At 33.4% G+C, this 25,469-nt stretch overlaps 1 protein-coding gene across 4 annotated transcripts; it reads right to left on the bottom strand.

Moving 5' to 3' along the window:
* Nucleotides 1-1,155: 1,155 nt before the first annotated feature.
* On the bottom strand, nucleotides 1,156-18,434 carry LOC129921429 (centrosomal protein of 97 kDa). 4 transcript variants are annotated; one of them, XM_056003243.1, is made up of 13 exons: nucleotides 18,159-18,434; nucleotides 9,420-9,577; nucleotides 9,043-9,303; nucleotides 8,624-8,820; nucleotides 8,479-8,562; nucleotides 8,145-8,419; nucleotides 7,991-8,086; nucleotides 7,739-7,915; nucleotides 3,414-3,587; nucleotides 3,082-3,352; nucleotides 2,841-3,008; nucleotides 2,492-2,789; nucleotides 1,156-2,436 (listed from the first exon to the last, which is right to left on the bottom strand). In XM_056003243.1, the coding sequence occupies exons 1-13, from the start codon at nucleotides 18,160-18,162 to the stop codon at nucleotides 2,053-2,055; spliced, it is 2,547 nt and encodes an 848-aa protein (XP_055859218.1). In that variant the 5' UTR covers nucleotides 18,163-18,434; the 3' UTR covers nucleotides 1,156-2,052. The 4 variants fall into 4 exon arrangements, with proteins under 4 accessions (XP_055859218.1, XP_055859219.1, XP_055859220.1 ...); XM_056003244.1 differs by having other exon boundaries at nucleotides 2,492-2,777; nucleotides 18,159-18,433; XM_056003245.1 differs by lacking the exon at nucleotides 18,159-18,434 and adding an exon at nucleotides 10,940-11,475.
* Between the last annotated feature and the right edge of the window lie 7,035 nt (nucleotides 18,435-25,469).

Raw genomic sequence — 25,469 nt, 5'->3', positions numbered from 1 at the left:
GGTATCGAGTTTATTTATCTGAAACTATTTTTTTACATATAGGTACTTAATTTAATTTATAAGTTCAAGTGACCTCAACTCCAAAAATTTTATAAAGCGTTTCGCCCAGGTACGACAATATAGATCAAATCGTCTGATTCTGATAGAACTACATAAATATTTCCAATTACGGTTAAAATATAACAAATGGTTGCACATACGCCACAGTGACCCGGTGTTGTAAAAATAAATAAATAATGTATTGCTTTGGCTAAATACTAAAATTATTTAACTGCTATTAACATTCCAAATTATAAAGTTGATCATTTAGAATTTTACTAATGGGGAGGCTGGTTTTTAGAAAAATGGTCAAAATAAAGCACCTGCTTTCACGAGGCAAGCTGCGGTATGTTGTGTAGTTTGTACTCAATAATCCATATGATGAATAAATTAACATAAATAAAAAAAAACAGTATGGCGGAATTTGCCGGAACTTATTATTTATGTACTTACCTGAGGCATGCTTCATACAATACATGTACATTATATCCCTTTTATTTGGTTCATGTTCATGGCAAGAAATAGATAGCATCGAACACTTGTTAAAAAGATAGCAAAAAACGATGAGAATTAGAAAATTAGCTTTGGTGTATGAAACTGTCCTCCTCAGAGCAATAAAGATCATTTGGTAATCCATGGGTACAAATGACAATTTACTGTTTGTTAAGTCAAATCAATTTCCACAAGTTTTTGTTAAATCCCCGATAATTTGATGAAGAAGAAGAATTGAGAAACCGCTTGTTCAGAATAGAATAAAAATTAATACATATTTTCTTTTTGTATGCAGTTGCTTGTGAATTTTGTTTTTAATTTTGTTTTTTTTTTTTAATTAAAATTATAATTTTTCAATTTTTATAATATATACACATTAAATGAAATATTTTTAAAAATATTGTTTTGTAGTTGGGATATCTATTAAATATAAAAAATGCATTATTAATTTTTTTGTTTTGTTTTAATTCATGACTTTTGTTGTATTTTATTTAGTTTTATTTTATTTTTTTAATTTATATTTTTTGTATATTTAGATAATAAAAAGTGGCAAAAGCTCGAAATATATATATCTCTTTAATTTACTTTCTTATTTTTTTGTTTTTGTTTGTTTAACAGTTAGTGTTTTTTAATTAGTTGAGTACTCACTTTTATTTATTTTATTGACAGTATTTTTAAAGCGAAACGTGTAAAAATGTTAATTTTTTTAATTTATTTGTATTTTAATTTTTTACAAAAGCACTTGCCTCTAATTTATTAGAGTTAATTTATATTTATATATTTTTTTTATTAAATATAAATAGCACATTGAACAATTTTAATTTTATTTATTAAAATAAAACCATACTTTTTTATTTTTCAAAAATGAAAAAAAGCATATTTTATAACAAAAATTTACAAATTTTTGTTCGTTGTCTCTTGTTCATGTGTGGCTGTGTTTAAGTTTACTTTTTAAGTTTACTGCGCAGGCGTTTTTGTGAAAAGAAGTATACGTGTTTTTTTTTCTGTGTATGTATGTGTGTGTGTATATGTGTGTTGTGTGCAAAATTGTTCTAGAAATACTACAACTACACCTACATAATGGACTAAATATTCGTAAATATATATTATTTATATATTTTTTTATTTTTGTTTGTATTATTTTTTGTTATTTCAAAATTACACTTAACTTTAGGGGGTAATTTTTTTTTTAAAGTTTGATAAAAATATTTTAGTTCTGGGGAATTGAGAAGAAATATATTTTACTGAGTTTATACTTTTTTTGTTGGAGGGAAATGGGGAGGGTTCTGATTCTGAACAGTGTGTATTTTGAGTGAGAGTAGTTTTTTTTTTTTTTCAAAAATGGAATGTGTGTAATGCGCGTGATCTCGATGTTCAAAACGATTTTTAAGCTCCTTTTTTTCTAGCACAATCATATGAAAGTTAAATTTTCACTTAGAAAAAAAAAACAACAACAAAATGAAAAACACAAACAAACGATAAAGACTTTTCCCAGGAAAACAAAATGTAGATAATTTATTTTCAATCGCCAACCTCATCTTCTGCTCCAGATTTTTCTTCATCGACTTTCTCAGCTGAAGACGGTATTGCCGTCGAATTTTCACACTGCGAGTCTTCATCGTTTTCCGATATCGACTGATTTAGAATATTTTTTGCAGCCGTTTCATTTGTTTCCAGAGGCAGTGTTGAAGGTCGAATTTTAAATGGGAAACTGCTTTGGTTTTCAATTTGCGGTGTATGCACGGCAATGATTTCTGTTTGAGTTGCTGCAGAGTCTTTTTTATCATCGACTGATGGTATTGTGGCAGATGAGGTAATGAGTTGTTTGAGATTTTCTTGTGGCAAATTGCAAAATACTGTCAGGCAGTTGAGAATGTCACGCATAGATCCTTGAAGTTGTTGGACCTAAAGTGGAAAATGAGTCAATGAGTTTGAAGTCAGAGACAAAATTAAAACTCACCTGTGTTGTAAGCATAGTGCAGGTTTTTGCCAAATCATTAACAACTGCCGTCGAACTATTGTCCAAGCTAACAGTCTTACTTGGCTGGTTATTTCCATCCTGATTGTTTGTTGTTGTTGTCGCTGCATCGGTGGCTTCATTATTTGTCGATGACACAGTAACTGTTCCACCTTGCATAGTTGAAACTTTCTTCCACAATGCATTGATAGCTTGCATTTGTAGTTGTTGGATTTTTCGTTCATTTTCAAGTTGCGCTTTGGTCATTTCCATGTCTTTAGTTAGTTTGCTATAAAATAATCTTTAAAATAAGTTGATTTTATCGCTAAAAATTCAATAAAAAAAATCTTACTCAATATATTCTTGGGTTCGTTTTTTTAATAATTTCTCAGCAATATCTTTGGTTTTTTTGCGAGTACGATAGCCACGCCAGATTTTTTGAATTACCACAGCTGAGGATTCAGTTTCGTGATTGATATTTACATTTGAAATGTCAACAATTTCCTTTTGTTGTTGGCATCTTTTTGGAATCACAAAAAAGGAAACAAAAATTAAGTTGGATTATAGTTTTGACTTTAATTTTTTGTTTTTACCTCTGTGCAGCCTTATTACGAATAGTTTTCAATTTATCCACATTTATATGATCACTATCATCATCTGAGCTAACACCAGTCGAACCGACATCCGGTGTTGTAACATGTACAGAATTACTCATTAGACGTTGTTTTATTTGATTGTCATTGATCAAATTGGAACGCATTGAATTTGCATTGTTGTTTAGTTTTCTTGGACTTAGTGTTGGACTGCGTTCGGCGTTGCGTTTCAGGTGGGGGCTGCGCATTTTCGGTGAACTCATTTTATTTTCTACAATCAAATTCATTATTAAGTTTTAGCCTATTGAAAGGATAAAATTAAATGGAAATACCTTTATTTTTGTTAACTTTTGAATTATGAACTTGATTGTTTATTGCGGATACAGTTACTCTATGAGCTACAGATCCAGGACAACAATCAGGACTCATTAGAGTTTCTGGGACTGGAACCATTTTAGACGCAGCAGCTAGCGGTCCACCCATGGGCGGTGTCGATGTTGGTTGATCTAAGAAAAGAAAAATGAAAACAAAAATAATTAAAAAACGATAAGTTTATATTAAAAAGTAAACCACTTAAAAAAATAAATTCTAAACTGTTGACTGAGGGCCCTGATCAGATACAAATTAACTTATTTAAAACCGAAGGAACTTAATTTCCAAAATATCATTTAAAAGCACGTGAAATTTTTTTACTGATAAAGAACAAAATGTGTATCAAATGAGCGAAAAGGTTAAGGTTTAGAATTATTAACATCGCACCTTAGTGCACAATAATTAGGAAAACATAAAACAAACCCTTCAATTTGAATAGTGCCGTCAGAAAATTTACGGGTCACACCTTTTCGTCGCATTGATCACCGCCAACGTGTGAAATAAAAAGAAACTGATAATAAATAAAAGATCTTGGAAAGATTTTAAAGTAGTGGGTTTTTAAAGATGATGAAATATAAATAATGTGAAAATAATTTATTATTAATAATTTCACCGTATATAAACTTTTTTATTATGAACTTCAGTTATATGAAAAATAGACAGTGACTTCGAAAACGAAGCAAACATGATGCTCTATCAGCCTCGTGAATCATTTAAAATGAATCAAAACGGAATCCATTCTTTGTAACTTATTAAATATTATTATTACACTGTGCAAGTTTTTTTGGAAAACAATTTTTGAGACAGGCGCGCGATTAACTGTTTCGCCCTATTTTGGACCCGAGAAATCCATTGGCATCATTAGTTTTTCGATTTATCGGTACGGCTTCGAACAAAATTTTTTTTGAAAGTTTTTTCAATTATTTTGAGATTTTTCCACTGTTTTTAGTCATTTTTCAATCAAAAACAATGTTTATATTGCTAATAATTCTGCTCAAACGTTATTTGCTACATTGTAAACAATTTTGAACAATTTATTTGAAAGTTCAGTGATTTTTTTTGAAAATTTTTTAGAAAAATCGGAATTTTTTTACATTGTTATCGCTTTTTCGCTGTTTTTGTTCTCTTTTGCACAAATACATAGCATGTTTTCCATTAAAAATTAATTTAACTGTTAATTTAGTGTTGGTTAAACTTTGACATACTATCGATAGCATCGATAACAAAAAAATATCGAGTATATCGATACTTCACAAAACTATCGATAGTTTCAATACTTCCAAATTATTTTACCACAAGGCTACCGATATTATCGATAGCTTTGAAATTAATTAAACACAATTTGAACTACAAGTTAAGTTTTCGTTTGACATTGGATGTAAACAACGAATTAACATAGTGTTTGGTAGATATCGATAGTTTCCATTGTCGATTGTATCGAAATTTTTAAGAAAAAACTATCGATAATAACGGTAGCCTTGTGGTATAATAATTTGGAAGTATTGAAACTATCGATAGTTTTGTGAAGTATCGATATACTCGATATTTTTTTGTTATCAATGCTATCGATAGTATGTCAAAGTTTAACCAACACTAAATTAACAGTTAAATTAATTTTTAATGGAAAACATGCTATGTATTTGTGCAAAAGAGAACAAAAACAGCGAAAAAACGATAACAATGTAAAAAATTTCGATTTTTTTTAAATTTTTTCAAAAAAAATCACTAAACTTTCAAATAAATTGTTCAAAATTGTTAACAATGTCTTTCTACTGGTAGCAAATAACGTTTGAGCAGAATTATTAGCAATATAAACAATGTTTTTGATTGAAAAATGACTAAAAACAGTGGAAAATTCTCAAAATAATTGAAAAAACTTTCAAAAAAAATTTTGTTCGAAGTCGTACCGATAAATCGAAAAACTAATGATGCCAATGGATTTCTCGGGTCCGAAATATGGCGAAACAGTTATTCGCGCGCCTGTCAAGAATTTCGACTTGCACAGTGTTATTATTATGTACGCTTTCAAAGAAACTAAAACCCTCTTTCAAATATTCATTTTTTGGAATTGTTTTTTTTTTTTCCTAATTTCTGTGGAGGTGCACATATAAAAAAAAGTCCGCGGTCTTCGACTTCTTTTTCATACATAATACATGGAGAAAATAATTCTAAAAACGAACTGGAACCAAAGTTAATAAGATGTGATTTTGCACCCGAGATGCAGCAGCGAGGTGTTTATTTAAATAACAAATACGCATCAAATCATTTTATTGTTAATTCTTTGATTTTCAGTAAATTGCACCATTTAATAACACCAATATTAATATTAGACAATGGCGTGATGTGATCAGAGAGACTAGTTTAATAATTTGAAAGCTCGAAAATGATCAATAATGATCAGTTTGTTTCATTTTTGGCTCGAAATTATAAAAAATGTTTATCAACCGTCTAATGTTTTCAATAGAAAAAAAGGTTACACATACACCACATTGACCGTTTCTAGTTTAGAATAACAACAAATAATCAGTCACTGGCCATAAAAAGAATCCAGTTGCTTTTCATTAACATTCAATTGGTTTCTTTCGGTAGGTCTTTTAAAAAAATATATACATAAATTTAGAAAAATATGTATTTTTAAATTATTGATTCTTAAGAGACAATATCATAGCCGTGATCTGGAAACATGGTCTAAAATGTTGATCTTTTTGTTGCCTCGCTCGCAAGGTAGGATTGTAGAAGAGTTGTTCCGCTGTAGGCAATAAATACCGGAAAGTTAGAGTTTAAACTGGGTCTGATATTCGACAATATCTCAACTTTTTAAATAGGTACGTTTGCGTTGTTAACCAGAAATAAAATCTTCAATTTTAAGAATGTCTGATTTTCTTGCGTTGCATTAAATTTTGTTCTTGGGATGAATTTTCGACTGCATGAACATTGAGGATGGTGCAACTCGCTGATAATTGACACATGAGAAAAGCCAGATTGACCCTCGAGATTTTGTGGTTGGACGTCAGCCTTTCGATTATTTTGGGTTTTTTTTAGAGATGCCGCGAACATTGATTTGGCCGAATACCGAATACCGAATATTCGGCCACGCTCCTCGGCCGAATACCGAATATTCGGCCGCCGAATATTCGGCCAATGACACTCAGAAAAAAACGTTGGTAATTTCATAAATTGTATACTTTGTCTCAAGAATAGATGTGGCTTAAAAAATTTCCCAACAACATCGTATCGAGTTATACATATAGAAAACTGTTCGCCAAGATCGAAAGGCGGACCCATACAAGTGGTGGTCAACATACTACAAAAATTCATATTTTAACAACATTTGCTAAAGTCTACCTTTCTTCTCCTGGTACAAGTGTTTACAGCGAAAGACTATTTTTCGAAGCAGGAATAGTCTACGAAGATAAACGTAATCGTTTACTACCAACAAATGCGGAACAAATAATTTTCATTCAATACAACTTGCATTTAGTACCTAGATTATAAATACTAAAATTACAATTTTTTAATAAAACACACATTTTGGTATCATAATTTATATCTTTTTTCTTCTCCATTTGGTATTCGGTATTCCGAATACCGAATACCAGAAAAATAGGCCGAATAGGCCGAATACCGAATAGTGGCCGAATGTTCGCGGCATCTCTAGTTTTTTTGTTTCGTTAACAATCCACGCATAGGAAGCCAACATTTTTGACGTGTTATTGAGAACATACAGCCAAAAAAACTAGATTCAGAATCTATTTTCTCGATTAAAAAGAAAGAAATTTCGAATGATTTATTTTAAATCCTGGCTCCAAGTTTGGCTTTAAAAATCATATGATAGATCTTGTTACTGCTTAGAGCATGTTCGATTTGTTTTTATTATTCATTAAGTTCAGCTTGCCATTCACTTGCATTCCTTGTTAAAAAAAAATATATAAAAAATAATGAAGCTGACGAATGCAGATGTTCAAGCCAATGAAGTCTTTAAGGCCAGTTCATATGGAACCGAAAATAGAGGAAATTCTCTAAGTAGAAAATGAAGATAACTAGTGATTTTGTGAGCCTTTCCAACACACATGAAATGATATAGCACAACTATAAGATTGCAATAAGTAACTTGATTTTGTATTTTTAATAAAGCAAAAGTGCATAAAATCGAATTATGGGTCTTTGCAATCAGGTATACTCTTAGATTACTCTTGTTCCTTGGCACAAACTCATTAGGTTGTTGACAAGATAATGTTAGAAAAATTTTAATTCAATTAAAATAAATCAATTAAGCCTGCCTTACCATTATATTGATTCGGTGTAATAGTGCGAGGCGTTGAATCTTGCGAAGAGCATGTTGTATTTCCCTTTGAATTACAATTTGTTGAATTTGAATCAAAACTTTGCGTCATAATCGAATCGTTTTTGATATTTTCAATGAGTGACGTTGTCATTTGTAATAGATGACTTGCATTTGACACTAAATTAAATGAAAAATTAAAAAAATTAAAATAAACAACAAAAAAATTAAAATAGAAAAATATTAAAAAATTACTTTGCTCATTTGAAATTATTGAAGAATTTGATGTATTGCCATGATAGCTGCTTGCCATTGAATCTGGTGATCCTTGTCTTCCGCTTAATCTTGAAACTAAATGAAAAATATTTCATTTAAAAAATCAAAACAGGGTTTACTATTTTTTGTTTACATCTAGGTGACTGAATTCGACTGGCTGGTTTCTTTCTACCCGAAGATGGTGAATTATTTCCAGATGTTGTCGAATTCTCAGAGATCTCTTCTTGTAGTTGCCTTTGATGTTGTTGGGCTTTGCTTAAAATCAATCGCAGTTTCCTTTCATTTTCGCTTTCTAAGGCTTTGCCAAGCATTGGACAAACTGTGCTAAGATATTTTCCAAGAGATGCTTGTTCGCCTAACCGAAATTGCCTCCCTCGTCCTTGACTATATAACCATTCAGCTTTTAGACTAAAAAAGATATTCGTAAAAAAATACTTCAAGTTACAAAGAAACTCAAGTTGAATTACCTTTCGATAGGATCAACCATAAATCCATCGATGACTTTAACACTCATGCACCAATTGAGTACAAAAGGTCGGTGATTGAAACCACTTTGAGGAGAAAATCTGTTATTAGAAAGGATAAATGACTATAAATTAAATAATAACATACTCCTGTCCAGCAGTCATTGAAACACAAGGATTCTCATTGATTGTTATGCTATGAAGATTGCACAGATTTGAAAGTGTACATATCTCATTCAGATCGCTTATATTATTTTTGGCGAGTGATAGAACTTCAATGGATGTTGGTAAGTATTTATCGCACTGACGGAGATGAGTTAGGCGGTTTCCATGAAGATACAATTCCTGTGATGTTTAAAATTGTTATTTTTTCCTTTATTTTAAATCAAAAACTAATCAGTTAAAAATAAATTAATTAAAAATACATGAAGAACGCAATAAGAATGTCTACAAAAAGAAAGAAAAGTTCATTTAATAATACAAAAAAATATAAACTACCAGAAAAAAAAATCCAACATAAAAAATGTTAATTAATACAAAAATTACTTAAAAAATAACTTTTCTTACTTTCAGACATTTTAAAAACGATATATCTGAAATGCTTCCAATACTATTTTCCGATAAATTTAAATATTCTAATTTTATGTTAGTATTTAAATGTTCAATCGTTTTAATATTATTGCCTTCGAGATTCAAATGTCGTAAATGGACGAGTTCCTTTAAGCCTTCAATTGTTAATATCCCATTGAAGGATAAATTTAGTTCACGCAAACAATGCAAACGACATACACCGTACATTCGTAGCAGTTGATTTTTACTCAATGATAACTGCAAATATAATGAATAATGAAAAAAAAAATTAATAATAAATTTATGAGTACGTACGAGCACGTAGCTTTTTATTGTATTGGGTGGTGTAGGTGTTCTTTGTTTTGTATACTTACACTTTCAATCTTAAGATATGAATCGATATTATCGATTTTTTGTAGTTCATTTTCATCCAGGATAAGAATGCGTACATTTTGTGCATCTTCTTGTTTGGGTACTTTTTTCAAGGATCTCTTAGAGAGATCCAAAGAAATGCGGTCGGATTCTTCTTCACCTATAAACAAAAGACAAATGATCAAGTGTTGATTATTCTTTTGTAGATATTAATCGGTAAATATGAGGTCAAGTTGTTCTTAAGCTTTAATGAAGTTGGGTTTATGAAATGGTATTTTTCTTCAATTGTGTCGTGGATACTTTGAATTTTAAAATAATTAATTGCGACAAATGTGAATATGTTAAGGCATAACTGGCTGAATACAATGGTGCAAATGTAGCCATAGCTTGTAGTACTGTAAAAATTTTGTTTGGGGAAAATCCTACAAAAGTAGGCTGCAGCTGAGGTAAAAGTTGATAATTCATCAACTTGCGCTTCAAGCTACAACTACACCATTGTATTCAGGGGGTATGAGCAAGGTATCTGTTTAAAATTCTTTGCAATATCAAACTTACAGACACAGTTTTAGGCTTATATGTATTATAGGAAAATTTAAGAGTTGGGATGCATAATTTTTCTCAACAACAAGTCCTTAAGGGCTAAATTCAGCAGACCGAAAAAATTGGGTATTTTTTGAAATTTTATCGACTTTTTTGTACGAAAACTTAGGATTTTTGATTGATGAACGATTCGTGTTTTAATCCAATAACTTGTTTTTTTTTTTACTGCCAAAGTTAAATTATAACGATTACTATTGCCGATTTTTCTCGAGTCGATTTTAGCCGCACAATATTCCACACGGCCAAAATCGACTGGGACCTATGGTTGTTTTTACTTTAGTCACCTGCTGCTTACGTTCAAACGAATCGACTTACGCTTCTGCACCCAGCAAAATTCGACTCGTGAAGAAAAATGTATTCTGAAATGGTTCAGTAATAGCGTTTTCGTTTGGTGGACCGGGACTCTTCAGAATTCATTCGAACGATTCTGAAACTGTTCGTTTGGCACTCAATGACAGTTTTAATTCTGAAAAGAAGAGAAAATCGATTCCGAAGGCAGAAACGAGAATCACGCACACATGTTCCTGTTTAGACGTCAAAGTAATGGAATGTTATTGTTTGTTCTTCATTTCTGAATATTTACAATTTTTACTATTCCAAACTTTAAATTATATTGAAATTCCAAACTTTAAATTATATTGAAATAAAGTAAAGACAACAAAAAAAAAACAATAACTTTTTATAGAATAAACACATTAAACAAAATAAAACTTTCATCAGGCGTTCGCATTATTTGGCGTTTTACAAATATAAAGAAACCCAAACCCAAGTTTGTTCGTTTGGAATTCCGGATCGGACAGTCCCGGACCGTTCTAAGAATTACCAAACGAAAACGCTATAAGTTACTATGGCCCCTATTACGGTTGTCAAATATCAACACGATATTTGATATTTATCAAGAAAATTAATGAATCGGTATTACCGTGATCGACTATCAATATTTTTGGTAAACTGGGTCCTTGATATAAATTTCAGATCTATTGTGAATAGTCCTCTTGATAAACTCGGTTTATAGATGTCAAAAATTTGATAAGTATCAAATATTTTCAGTCAATTAAAAAGTTTATTTTCAAGTGGCAGTGAATAATTTCGTCGATAGAATTATTTTTTTCGGAGAGGAAAAACGATGGAAAAAAAATCGATTTGAGGTAGCCATTATAAGGAAAAGACGGAATCCTTCAAATCCATTGCACTTAAGAGAAGATATGTGAGTGGTTTTTAATTTCAACTCATTGTCCGCTAATCGTTGTCTTTAGTTTTACTGAATTTCCGACTTTCTACATGAATAATTTTATGTTATCAACCATATCCCTATTAATTCCAGTGTGTCCTTAGTCTATCATGTGCATTTTAAACTAAAACAAGCTAACAGAATCATTTAAAAACCACGTATTAAAGTATTTTTCGACGCTGCATCTCATGACACTAAAACCAAGTCAATCGGAATTACCTGATAGGGTTTTGGCTGAAAAAAACACTTTGTATTTTGAAAATAAGAATCGTGATAGCAAGTTCCGGGGATGGTTTTTAAAAAAAAAAACATATTTGTTATCTACTATTGATACCCTTTAGGTCTCATTCGTATCTATGAGTATCTCCTTTGAGAAAAACAAAAACTTAAGTAGTTTTTGTTAAGTTGAACAGTATACAGGAAGTTTTGTTGGAGCCGAGTTGTAAACTAACATTTTTAAACGTGTGAACGGACAGTTTTTAACCATTAAATATTTTTTGAAATTTGATTGTAAGATAATTGTCAAACAACAGAATTGTAAGACTATGGCATTTTTTCGAACCGTTGAATAGACAATTAACCATTGTAAGATAGTTGGAAATTGTCAGCTTAATTGGCTGATAGAAAGAAGACATTTATTACACCTTTTTAAATCTGGATATAGGGACAAAAAAATTGTTTGGCCGTCAGAAGAGTGTCCTAAATTGTCTAATTTTTTTTTTAATTTTAATACGCTCAAAAGTAGAGTTGGGCACTTTTTTCATTTGAGTGATCGATCACTTTAGTTCAAATCACGCTACTGAAGTAGTTCATTTTAGTTCAATTTATTTTAATCACTCCGGTTTTGTTAGAATTAAAAAACAAAATTAATCTGTACAAACTGTGTCCAAATTTATGTAAAATTGACGCATTCTACATATAGGCTATTGATTATGTAGTTTAGAAAGGAACTAAGACGTTCACGGGTTTTTATTGCAGGAATCGTTGAATGGGTTATAAAAGAAGATAAAACCGCGGAGTGCTATTAAATGAGAGGGTGGAAACTGAAGATAGGGGTGCAAAAGCCCCCATTTTGGTTTTTTCAATATACCTCGTAAACCAAGCAAAATTTTGATAAATTACATATAAAACTTTTTGTAGAGAATTAAATTTCCTATTGGAATAATGTTTTTTAAAAATTGAAAAAAAAATTTCCATAACACAATAGTCGAAACAATCATAAACAAAATATGAAAAAAAAACGATTTTTTGAGTTTTTTTGTTTTTTTAGTTGTACATTTTTTTTGGGTTGAGATAGACATAAACATTGCTGCAAAGAAAAAAAGAAGATTAAATTTCCTTCGAAACGCTGTGCTCACTAAATTTTTTCATTGAAAATTAACCAAAGTATGGCCATTTTAATCTATCTTTTTTTTCGCATTTTTAGTTTTACTCAAGTAAAACAGAAACATTTGAGGGGAAAGTACGATAACTTAAGCACCAAAAACTGATAATGAGATTTTGTAGAGGGGTTAAATACAATCATTGTTTACTATGGGAGGGGGGTCAATGTCCCCCCGTTTTGGCGGGAGGGGCAACTTTCTAAAAAAAATACTTAAAATAAAAAAAAAATTATTAAAAAGCAACGGCAACACTTACAGTTTTGATTGATACTTTTTTCAAAAGCTAGAATTATAAACTTAAAATTAATTTTAAAATGAAGTCGGCCAGCTAAATAGTCGTGCCGGTAAAAAATATTATAGTTTGAAGGCAATTGTGTAGATTGTAGCCTGTAGTACAACAAACTTTTTTTTCGATCGTTCGATCTTTTTGATAGACCGATACTTAGTCGTTCCATTGTGCGCACCTTTAATCATATTGATTAAGAGACCGACTTAATTTTCGGCCGATAGAAAACCTGACAAAAAATTTCCACTTCCAACATCTTCAGTGGTCTTTAAACCATCTGTGTAGAAGTCTAAAGAGTCGTTATACAGAATGCTACGGTCATATCATACAGTTATTGTGGGAATAGAACTCCGAAAATTATTTCCGAACACTAATTTACAGTGCGATTCACTTGAATAAAGGCACTTATTTTAGAAAAGAAAAAAGCGATTGGAGCTTTGGTAAGGTAACTTACCAAATTCTAGGTTTTGGTATTTTAAAAAGCAATTTATAAAAAACAATATGGTAAAAACAAAAGGCCAAAACAGAAACCATGTGGCTTCAAGTTGCGTTTTTTCGCAACTTTTCACAAAACACAGTGGTTCACTAGAATAAAAATGATGAAAAACGGTGGATCAAACTGGTTTTAGTATAGAAAAGTGAAGCGTTGATATTATTTGTTAATTTTAACCAAATATGGACCAAGAGCTTTTATTATTAACCACGAAAAAGAAGAAAATCGAAGTTTGTACTGGAAATAAATTTTCACAGTGCACAATCACGAACCAAAGTGGAGAAATTACATAAAATGCTTGGTAACATCTTAAAAGTAAGAAATTATAGTTTTCCATAACATTTACATTCGATGAATACGAAGGCTAGTCCAGTAAACTTTCGTCTTGATCCAATATGCATCAATTTTATTTCTATTGCGATGTGATTTCGGGCATTTACCTTATGGAATGCTCATGACGTTTGTTTACCCATAGTGTTAACCACAACGAAAGCTTCCACTGTTATTTGTTTGTCAAAATTTGCAATTATTTTCGAACCATGTTAATTGTTGCATATTGTACAAAAGTATTGTTTCCTATTACACTTTTTAGCGACCTTTGTTGGTGATGCAAAAAATGTACCTCCTTTCTAAATCTAAAAAATAGGACTAATATCGTTCTGGAACATTTAAGATGGTTTGTTTTCCATCCAAAAACCACTCACCACCCCATTTTTGTTTTCTTCAAATGCAACCGTAAACTTTTTATTTTGCCTTATTTGACCATAATAGTGGTCTTATTCTGCATTTTGAAGCTTTTTAAATATTGTACACATTTTTAACTTCAGTGAAGGTACAAACCATCACACTAACATCAAATAAACACCACTTTTCGTTTGATTATAGAGCCAACGTTTACGGAACGTGCAGTTAGTTTTTGAATTATTTTTCTCTTGGCTCTTTGTCTAGGTGCCTCATGCTTTACTTTTACATTAAATCACGTTAATTTCAAAATATTCTCAATGAGAATTTCTCATACAAATTTAGCGTATTTACCAACACCATTCACGACTGTGCATAGTAGAAGTGCATTTTTATTGTTAACTTCTATTTTTGCATTTTCTATAGTACCTAATGGTAGCTCTTAGCGCAGATTTTGTTAAAATATACAAATTATTACAAAGTTGCACTTTTCTATACTAAAACTAATTTTGTCCACGCTTTTTCATCGTTTTTACAAGATTTAAGAGCCTGCCTTTATTCTAGTGAACCAAACAAAACACAGTGTTTTGTCAGGAAATGCGAAAAAACGCGACTAGTAGCCAAACGGTTTCTGTTTTTGGTTTTTTGTTTTTACAATATTGTTTGTAATAAGTTACTCTTTGAAAATCCAAAACCGAAAATCTGTTAATTTACTAAACCACAGCACCAATCGCTTTTATCTTTTGTAATATTAGTGCCTTTATTCAAGTGAACCGCAGTGTATTTAGAATGTTAGTGTAGCCAATATGATTGAATACTGATCCACTGTAAGGTTGCTTAGAGACGAGTAGCTTAGTTTAATGCTACTTGTTTTTTTTGTAAATGTCAAGCGGTGTGAAATTTAGTACAGTAAAACCCGGATAAGTGCCTCTCGCTTAAGTGCCTAACCCGCATAAGTACCTTTGCTTTTTTAGAACCAACATTTTAAGGATTTTTTCATATAAAATTCATCTTTTAAGTACCTTTCGCTTAACTGCCTTCCCCGCTTAATTGCCTGGCTTTTCAAATACTAAGAATTGAATTTACTTGCAAAAAATTCTTATAAGTACGCATTTGAAACAAGTTTGAACTGTAAGAAAAATTTCGTTTCCTAAACCGCTTTAAAATTCAAAAATTCTACTAAAGTTAGAAATTAACTAATTAGCTATTTTAAACTTTCAAAGTAATTTTATTTTGTGAAGATTATGTTTTTAGTAATCAAACATGTTTTTTTTATTATTAAATAAATATAGAGATAAGTGCCTATGAGCACTTAAGCGGGTTCTTGTAAGTACCTTACCCGCCTATCTAAATGGGGGATTTAAGGTGAGGTACTTAACCGGGTTTTACTGTAGTAGGTATGTCGGGGACATCCTTTGCTGAACCTATCAATTTTAAAGAGCTATTTCTGCAGTTTGGCTCCGTTGTATCGATAAGATGAGTTTTATCTCATATAATTCTACGATTGGAGTCTTGTTGAAGTTGGAGGGATGAATGAATAAATGCTGTCTAGGACAGGGTTGGAACCCAAACCTCTAGCTAAGCGGTCAACTACTAGATCTACTGTATCATTGCAACCAGGGTAGAGTTGCTAGTAGCCGGCCCCTTAAGGATTCTGTCTCACAAAATAAAGCACAGAAACGTCGAATATCAACATTTTCGAATAATTCTTGAAATAAAATGTACTTTATTTAATAGTTTTTCGGTATGGTTAAAAAAAAAGTTAATAATATTTCCCAAAAATATTTTATTTAAGTTTTTGTCTAAAAAAGTCCGATTCTCCTAAATCCGGCCTTTGTTTCTTATTTTCGGCCATCTAGTGTCCCATTTCCGGCCACTGACTTTATTAGGTCAAGCTTAAATAAATTGAATGTTTTTTAGTTAAATCTTTGTGTTTTAAGAATTTAGAAACAATTTTGATTGTTAATAAGTTATAACATTAAGGGCCAATTTATTGAGCCTCCATTAAATTTTGAAATTTATCGCTTTAGTTAACGGCCTCGTTAAACTATTGTCGCCTTTAAGCATACATCATTAAAAATTCATTTAATTCACTCTTCTTTAGTTAAAGTCCTTACTTTTAATGGAAACTTTAAATTTAAAACTCTGTTAAAAATATCCTAGGGATTTTTTATTTTGTTTGAAAAATAATCTGTCAAAAGCTACAATTTTGTCAAATCAAATAGATTTGAATTGGAAGAAAAACCAAAAAACTATGACCCGTAAGTATTTTGCAGCTGAAAACGCCAGAAAATGCAAAAGATTAACGATATACCAGTGGTAACCAAAGAATGCTACAACCTACAATTGAAACCATGAGAAGAAGAAGGAGTTAAGTGAAATTTTTAATTTTTTCCATCGGTGTCAAATAACAACTTAAATTTAAGTGTTATCGGCATTCATCTCGTGTCATTGGTTTAGAAGTAAGCTTTATATCTCTTCTTCTGAAATGACATTTGACACTATTGGAGAGTGAATAAATAGAAATTTGTTTAAAACCTCCATTAGCTCTAAAAATCCCTCTTAAAAGGTCGAATTTGGTGTTTTAACTAAAACTACTTTTAAATTTAATGCTCAATTAGTTAATGATGCCAAACTTCAAAAAAATCCTTAAAAGAGACTGAATTAAACGAAATTGGTTTTTAATTTTAAATTTCCCTTTTTGAATGGCGATTTAAGTTTAATGGAGAGTCAATAAATTGGGCCTAAATATTTAAAAAATGTATCTATTTTTCCCCATTTCTTAAACTTTTATCAATAAAAGGGGGCCGAATACAGGAAACTCTTGAATTTCAAAGCTTTTTTTTGTGTTCTATCTCCGGCCCCCCTTAAAATTACCAAAATTCGCATCTTTTTCCTGTTTAAAACCTATTTTATTTGAAGAATAATATATATTTAATAAGAAAAACAACATTTCAAAGCATTAGCTCTGAAATTGTTTCCACAAAACATTAATTACGATAGTAGGTTTCGGCAGTAAAATTTAAAAAAACCATACCCGATTGTATCACTTCACAAAAACTTATTTTTTTCTAAGAAAACTGAATAACAAGAATAATAAGAATATTGTGATTTTAGAAGAGACATTTAAAAGAACAGAATAATAGCAAAAATTTGGAATAAATCCTACGAAATCACTAGTTATAAGGATTTTTCTGAAAGGTGGCCGGGTACTGGAGAGGGCCGGAATTAGGCAACTCTACCCCATTTGCCAATTAAAACGAACTTATAAAAATCATCAAGTACGCTTTTTAAATCAATTGAAAAAGCCCCTTATATAAAGAAGGTACTTCTGGCTATTTTGGGAGTAAGATGAGTTCTTGAAACTGAGACTTGTAAGTTATAGAATGAGAGATCTATTTTAGCGATTAAGGAATCGAATTGTCAGTCTTTTATTAAGTTATGTTTTTATTTTTTTAATACATACAGAAAATCTCAGATGAAAATTTTAAGAAAAAAAAAATAACATACTCAAGGAAGTATTTACTATCTAGGTACTCATTTAATAAACGACAACTTTTTATCAAAAGGGCTCACATAAGTTCAGCATTTTATTTTTTCCTTGTCTAGACACACAAAAAAATTGCATAACAATACGCCAAATTGAGAATACAAAAATTCCACAACTAAAAAGACACACTTGCAGGCAGGATGCACAATTGTTGTTTGCTTTTTTTTTTCAATTGGCAGGATGTAGATACTTTGTCGTCGTTGTCACTTCTTTGGTTCGGACAAGTGTAATAATAATCTCTTGAATGCGTCCTTAATGCCACACTACACGTCTTTACTGAGCATATTCTGTAAGCATCCTTGAGACATGCCATTCATTAGGCAAAAAGGGAGTAAACAAAAAAAAATTGCATTCATTAAAAATTAGGACTTCCCACGTAAGTGAAACTTTTTTCACAAATTCATTCAATAAGATTAAACAAAAAAGCAATTTATAAAATTTAATTTATATTTAATAACATTTACACTTCATTCATAATAAATAAATTTTATTTATTTAAATTTAAAAAAAAAACTTACTCATTTTTGTCGTAAGTAAATGCACACACAGTAGAAAGAAAAATCAATTCAAATTCACACTTGAATTCATGCCGATGAAAATTTTTCATTTATCCATTTTTCATTGTAATTCTTTGGTTTTTCCAGTTATTTTGATTTATTTCTTTAAATTTAGATGTTATTATTTATAAATCATTATTAATTAAATATTATTTTACACTATTTTATTGAATAAAAGTGATTTTTCTTTATTATATTATTCAAATCAAAATCTACTTCGTCCGAAATCCATCAACGATTGATTTTTCCCCACACACAACAGAAAATCGCAAAATATGAAATGTCAAAAAAAAAAAAAAAAAAAACTGGAGGCGAACAGTTATGTGTTATATTTGAATTATTTGTTATACTGAAAATTGGCGTATGTCTTGGATAAAAAGGGGTTTGTGTCTAGGTTGAAAATGAACACATTCAGGTTTTCCAAGATCCTATTCGAAATTTCGCTCATCTGTCAGTACCAAAAGAACAAAAGAAAATAGAAAAAAATATCTCCTAAACTGGGTGAAGATCAAAACAAACCAAATTTTTCAAGGACGCGCGCAATTTTAAAGAACTGTTGTTTGTAATAAAAAACTCATACAAATCGATTTCAAGTGTTTTTTTGGTAGTAACGTTCTACTAGGGTTATTCACGATCCGATGCAACTGGTCTTGTATCATTGCAAAAGTGCAAAAGTGTAAAATCTTACAACACTACAACAACAAAATATATGGATTGAAATTTTACAATGGTCTTGCACTTTTGCAATACCCTAAACCTATTGCAAAATAAAAATACAATGGTGTAAAATTTTTTTGACAGATGGCATCTCCCCGTCGCGTCGCCCATGATGAACAGTTTATCTTTTTTATTCTGTTTATAAGGGTTGTCGCTACTCTTGTCCCGTAATTTAGTTTCTTTTAATGTAAAATAGTTAGTGAAAATTAATTGACCCGAACAAAACAAAGAATTAAATTATAAAAAATGGAAAAAAAAGAAGAAGCAACGGTGGAGAAAAAAAAACATCATGAATTTCATTCATGCTTCAATATTTACTATAGATAAGAAGAGGGGCGTTCACGATCCATTGTAAAAAAATAAAATTTTACATTTTTACTAGGCTTGTTGCACCAGATCATGAATACCCCTACTATAACTTAATTTAGCGTCTAAAAATCGAAAAAATTACGGAATTTAAAATATATATTTCTATGCTGTATTTTTTGCTTTTTTGTTTTGTTGGTTTGTTTTTGCTGGTTTGTTTTGATTTTCGCCGAGTTTAAAACGTCAAAATGGTAACTGTAAATAGAAAGAGAAGACAAGGACAAATGTTCGAACTTCCCTATAGTAAAAAATTTTAAGGATAGACCACACCGGAGATATTCGGTAGCGGCACGGTTTAAGAATTGACCACACATTGAATGAAAAAAAAAATTACAAAATGCAACATCAATATTCAAGTGTAAATTTTTTTTCATACAAGTACCCGTTATCGCTACCACCCCAGCAAACGCAGAACTACAAAAAAAAACCGGTGAAATATGTACGTAAAAGAAGTACTTCTTTTCCACTGAAAAAAGATAGAAGCTCGGGAAAAAACTCAGTTATATACTTTCTGTATTGTAATGTTTTATTCCGGGTTCACAATAAAACTTATTTCGTTTATTTTAACTTCCACTTATCTTTCCGTTCAAATAAGAACACACTTTATTTCAAATCAATTTACTTTTATTATTCGCTCAAACAAACACACTTTTCAATCACTTTATTTACTACTAACAATTTCCAACACTTTATTTCACTTTGTACTGTACTCTTTCACATTCAAGATTAAACTGTCCCCGGTCGGTGTCCACGCTGCCCTTTTATACCTGAAATTCGGAATTCGAGAATGTCTTCGAAGGTTCTCGTCTTTGCTTCTCGAAGCTTCCTTTCCAAGAGGGGGCGCTTCATACTTCCAGTCCAGTGGGATATTTTGGGATATTCAGCAGTCGAGGGAATTTCTTTGGATGCGTTCAGAGGGTAGTTTCTTAATTACTAAAGGTCCGTTCACATTTCTACCTTTACTGTAGCAGGTAGTGTGTTCAGACTTTTATCTTAAAAGTAGTTCGGTAATTCATCGTTACATTGCCCCCCTCTTAGGATTGTTCGTCCCGAACAACTCCATTGCTACTTTCACCATTATAACGATGTAAACGGTCACAATGAACTACCTTTAATTTGCCTCTTACCCCTCTCTGTATACGGTAAACCACGTCGTTGATTCTGGTTATTACTGTGTAAGGGCCTTCCCAGTTTTGTTGTAGCTTCGGTGATAGTCCCTTTTGTCGGTGGGGATTGTAAAACCACACAAGTTCTCCTTCTTGAAACCCTGTTGCTGTCGCTCGCGCGTCATATCTTGTTTTCATTCTGTCACTAGACGCTTTTATATTTGTCCTTGTCCGTTGGTGAATGTCAGCCAGTGTTTCTTTCAGGTTATCAACATACTCATCTATTTCCTGTGGCTCATTTGGAACACATCCGAATTTTATCTCACTTGGCAGCCGTATTGTAGAACCAAAAAGGACTTCCGATGGTGTATGTCCAGTGGAACTATGTGTTGCACTTCTATAAGCCATCAAGAATAATGGAATATGTCGATCCCAGTCTCGTTGATTATCGTTGACTACTTTTGACAGGTGTTCTTTAAGTGTCCTGTTAAATCGCTCAACCATCCCATCAGATTGTGGATGAAGCGGTGTTGTTCGCGTCTTCTTGATGCCAAGGAGTGAGCAAACCTCTTGAAAAATCTTAGATTCGAAGTTCCTTCCTTGGTCGGAATGAAGTTCCATGGGTACTCCGAACCTGCTCACCCAATGAAAGACAATCTTATCCACAACTGTTTTGGTTTCCTGGTTTGGGATGGCAAATGCCTCAGGCCACTTGCTGAAGTAATCCATCACTACGAGGATATACCGGTTTCCTTTGTTGGTTTCGGGAAAAGGACCTGCCACGTCTATTGCAATCCTCTCAAAAGGTGTGCCCACATTGTACTGATGCATCTTGCTTTGCATTTTTCTAGCTGGTCCTTTGCTAGCTGCACAAGTATCACATTTTCGGCACCACTTTTCAACGTCTTCTCTCATACGTAACCAGTAGAATTGCTGGCGTACCTTTTCCAGCGTCTTGTTGATGCCTAAATGGCCTCCAGAAGTTCCCTCGTGCATCTCTCGGAGAACATCATTAACCTTTGACTGAGGTACGATTAGTTGCATTACATAAGATTTACCATCTGCGGATTCCCACTTACGCCTGAGTAACCCTTCTTGCACATGAAGTGAGTCCCATTGTGCCCAATATGCTTTGAGATTGGGGCTTCGGTCGGAGATGTCGGCCCATTCTGGTTTCTCTTCATGTTCCTTCCATGCAAGGATGGGTTCGATGTCCGAATCTTCCTGTTGGGCCATCCTGAGTTCTTCATTACTCCAGCCGCAAATGGGATCAGCTCTCGTTCTTCTTACAGCGACAACTTCCTTTTCCTCTAGCCGTGTGCAATGCTTGCAGTCTTGCTTGCACGGGCGCCGAGATAATGCGTCTGCATTTGAATGTAGCTTTCCTCTTCGATGTTGAATCTGACATTGATACGTCTGGAGTATCTCGATCCATCTTGCTACTTGACCCTCTGGATTTTTGAAGTTCAAAAGCCAATTTAGTGCACCATGATCTGTGCGAAGAAGGAACTTCTGTCCATAGATGTACTTATGGAAGTGCTTTGTTGCCAATACCAGAGCTAGAAGTTCCCTTCTGGTCACGCAATAGTTTCTTTCTTGTTTCGAGAGTACCTTGCTGAAATAGGCAACGACCTTTTCTTCTCCGTCATGAACTTGCGATAAAACAGCACCAACTCCAACATTACTTGCATCTGCGTCAATGATGAATTGTTTGCCTGGAGTCGGATAGGCCAACACAGGAGCTTCACATAACCGTAGCTTCAGTTCCTGAAAGCTTTTCTCACACTCACCTGACCATTTAAAGGGTTTACCCTTCTCCGTAAGCTGGTGCAAGCTTTTGGCGATTCTCGCAAAATCCTTCACGAACCGTCGATAGTACGTTGCCAGACCGAGGAAACTCCGAAGTTGATGCTTGTCCTGAGGGGTTGGCCAATTCTTCACAGTGTCAACTTTTTCTGGATCAGTCATTACTCCTTGGGATGAGATGATATGCCCCAAATATTTAACCTCGGTCTTGAAAAGTGCACATTTCTTTGGATTTAACTTAAGATGTGCTTCTCGTAGCCTCTGGAATACAGCCTTTAGGTTTTCACAATGGTCATCAAATGTTTTCCCGTAAACGATGACATCATCCAAATAGACTAGGCAAGATTTCCAGGTTAATCCATTTAAAACGCACTCCATTAAGCGCTCAAAAGTAGCTGGGGCATTACATAGCCCAAACGGCATGACATTGAACTGCCACAGACCATTTCCTGTGGAGAAAGCCGTCTTTTCTCGATCTTCTGGATGGATTTCTACCTGCCAGTAGCCACTCTTCAAATCCAAAGTCGAAAACCATTGTGCTCCTTCCATTGCATCTAGAGTATCGCTGATTCTTGGCAGTGGGTAGCTGTCTTTCTTCGTCACATCATTCAGCCTGCGGTAGTCGACACAAAATCGAGTGCTTCCATCCTTCTTTTTGACGAGAACTACCGGTGATGCCCAAGGGCTTTTGGAATTTTCGATCAGCCCGTCTTTCTTCATTGTCGATATCATTTCTTCAACTTCACTTTGTTTGGCCAAGGGGAGACGTCTTGCTGGTTGACGAATCGGCCTAGCGTCTCCTGTATCGATTCGATGCTGCACCAGTTGTGTTCGGCCGTATTGCCCGCTGGGTGAAGAGAAGATATCAGCATATTCATGAAGAAGCCTTCCAGCAACATTAAGCTGATGTTGACTCAAGTTGTCTGATTTGAGAATTTGTTTCTTTAGTTTCTCCGAGTTCATAGTCATCTGTGTATCCACCTCGTTGATCTTAGTTATTGCGGCCACAGATTCACATTGCCCAACAACTTCTCCTTTCTTAAGCTTGATTGGGTACGGTTTGATGTTAAGTATCCGTACAGGTACCATGTTGTTCTTTGGTGCCACAAGAGTCTTCCCGATGATGATGTTTTCGGAACTTTGCTCAACTTCTGGTTCAACCATGAGGTATCGCTGGCTTCCAAAGTTCCCCTTTAACTTGGTCCACACAAAAACTTCTGAAGAAGGAGGCAGGCACATGTCTTCTTTGATGACAGTTCTAATTGTTGTCGAGTTTTCGTTGCCATAGACCATTGGAATCTCTACATTTCTGTATTTCAGGACTTGATTACCTATATCCAAAATGATTCCATGCTCCTTCATGAAGTCGATTCCAAGGATGCACTCGTCACATATATCTGCCACCAAAAACACATGTGAAAACTCTAGTTCAGCTATACGGATCGTAAGACGAACTTCTCCGTACACTCTTGCTGCTTCTCCTGTGGCGGTCTTCAGACGGTAGCTGTTGGTGTTATGTAGCCATGTCATCTTCACCAAGTCTCTTCGTACAATAGAGGCGGTGGCGCCGGTGTCAATTGTAGCCACGTGTTGTTTGTTGTTTATGGTCGCTTCCACTGTCAGACTTTTGTTGTCTCGTTTAGTCTGTGAGACTTGAATTGTGGTTCTGGAGCCATTGATACCAGAAATCAGCTTCTGCCCCTCGAAGTTGGTTCTTACTCGTTTTCCCGAATGGGAATCAAGATGAGCATGAGTGTTAGTTGTATCGCTTACCTGTTGTTGGGCAATATTCCTGTTTCCACAGTGTTCGCAAGCAGTTCTTCTTGGTGGCAATCTGCACTGCCGCTGGAGATGTCCTGTCTTGTTACAGTTCCAGCATCGAGCAGCTCCGTCTCGCTGGTTTCTTTGGAACGCGAGTTTTTGACAAGAGCATTCCTCCACTGCAACTTCTCTTACCCGATGAACGCCTTGAGAAGCCTGTTCTGCTGCTTCCATAGTCAGTGCAAACGCTAATGCTTCAGGAAGGGAACGTTTTCCAGCTGTTCGAATTGCTCGCTGAAGATTTATATCAGATACAGCACGTACAAAGGCTTCTGTCGCAAACTGATTGATAATGTCGTCTCCTGCTGTCGGATATGCCAGATGAGCCAACCTTTCAATATCTGCTTGAAGTTGTTGCAGAGTTTCTCCTCTTTTCTGGACTCTTGTATTGAGTTGGACGCGGAAGACTTCCTGCATATGGCCATCTCCAAAGCGTTTTTCAATGACCTGGACAAGAGCGTTAAAGTTACCATTCTTTTCTGGTGGTAACGTTTGTAACAACTCAGCAGCAGGACCTCTAAGAGCAAGAGTCAGCGCTATACATTTGTCTTCGTCATCCCAGCCATTTGTTGTGGCAGCTGCCTCAAACTGTTTCTTGTAGATCGACCAAGAACTTTGTCCATCAAAGGTTGGTGGATGCATTTCCTTCTTCTTTGAATACTCACCAGAACTTTCTCGGGCCTTAATTTTTCGAACCTTGTCCAACTCTTTAGTAATGTCTTGGAATTTCTCTTCGAACTTTGTGTGCATTGCCAACAGCTTTTCTTTGTTTTCTTCAACACGCTCGTCAAGAGCAGTGAACTTCTTCTCGAAATCACCAAGCTTTCCCTCTAAAAGATTTTTCTGTTCTTCTAGAAGATTCTTTTGCTCATCGCGATGTTCTTCTAGATGTTTCTCCATTTTTTCGAGAAGATTCTGTTGTTCACTCTTTTGCTCGGTACGTTGTTTCTCAATTTTTTCGAGAAGATTCTGTTGTTCACTCTTTTGCTCTGTTCGTTGTTGTTCCATTTGTTCTCTTTGTTCATTGCGTTGTGTCTCAATTTGTTCAAGAAGATTTTTCTGTTCATCCTTTTGTTCTTTACGTTGCTGTTCCATTTGATCTTTCTGTTCTTCAAATTTTGCAAGGAGAACAGCCATCATGGATGACATATCGGAACTAGTACTTACTCGTTCTTCTACCATTTCAACTTCGAATTGAAATGTATCCAAATCTTCGTTTTTCTGGGTTAAATAATCCTGCAGGCGAATAATGAGGTCATTTTTCGATCCAGCAGTAGGAAGACCTCGTTTAGTTAATTCCGCCTTCAGCTCAGTCAAACTTAACTGATTCAATGTCTTACCCATTTTAACTTTTCAAAACGCGAGCACTTTTACTTATTTCAAAATGTTTTACACTTTGTTTATTGTTAAAACACACGCGCACTTTTTATTTTATTCGCGAAATTATCTGATTCGC

Source organism: Episyrphus balteatus, chromosome 1 (genome assembly GCF_945859705.1).
Source record: "Episyrphus balteatus chromosome 1, idEpiBalt1.1, whole genome shotgun sequence".
NCBI lineage: Eukaryota > Metazoa > Arthropoda > Insecta > Diptera > Syrphidae > Episyrphus > Episyrphus balteatus.
The sequence above is the reverse complement of the archived record's forward strand: the minus strand, read 5'-3'. Positions and strand labels throughout refer to the sequence as shown.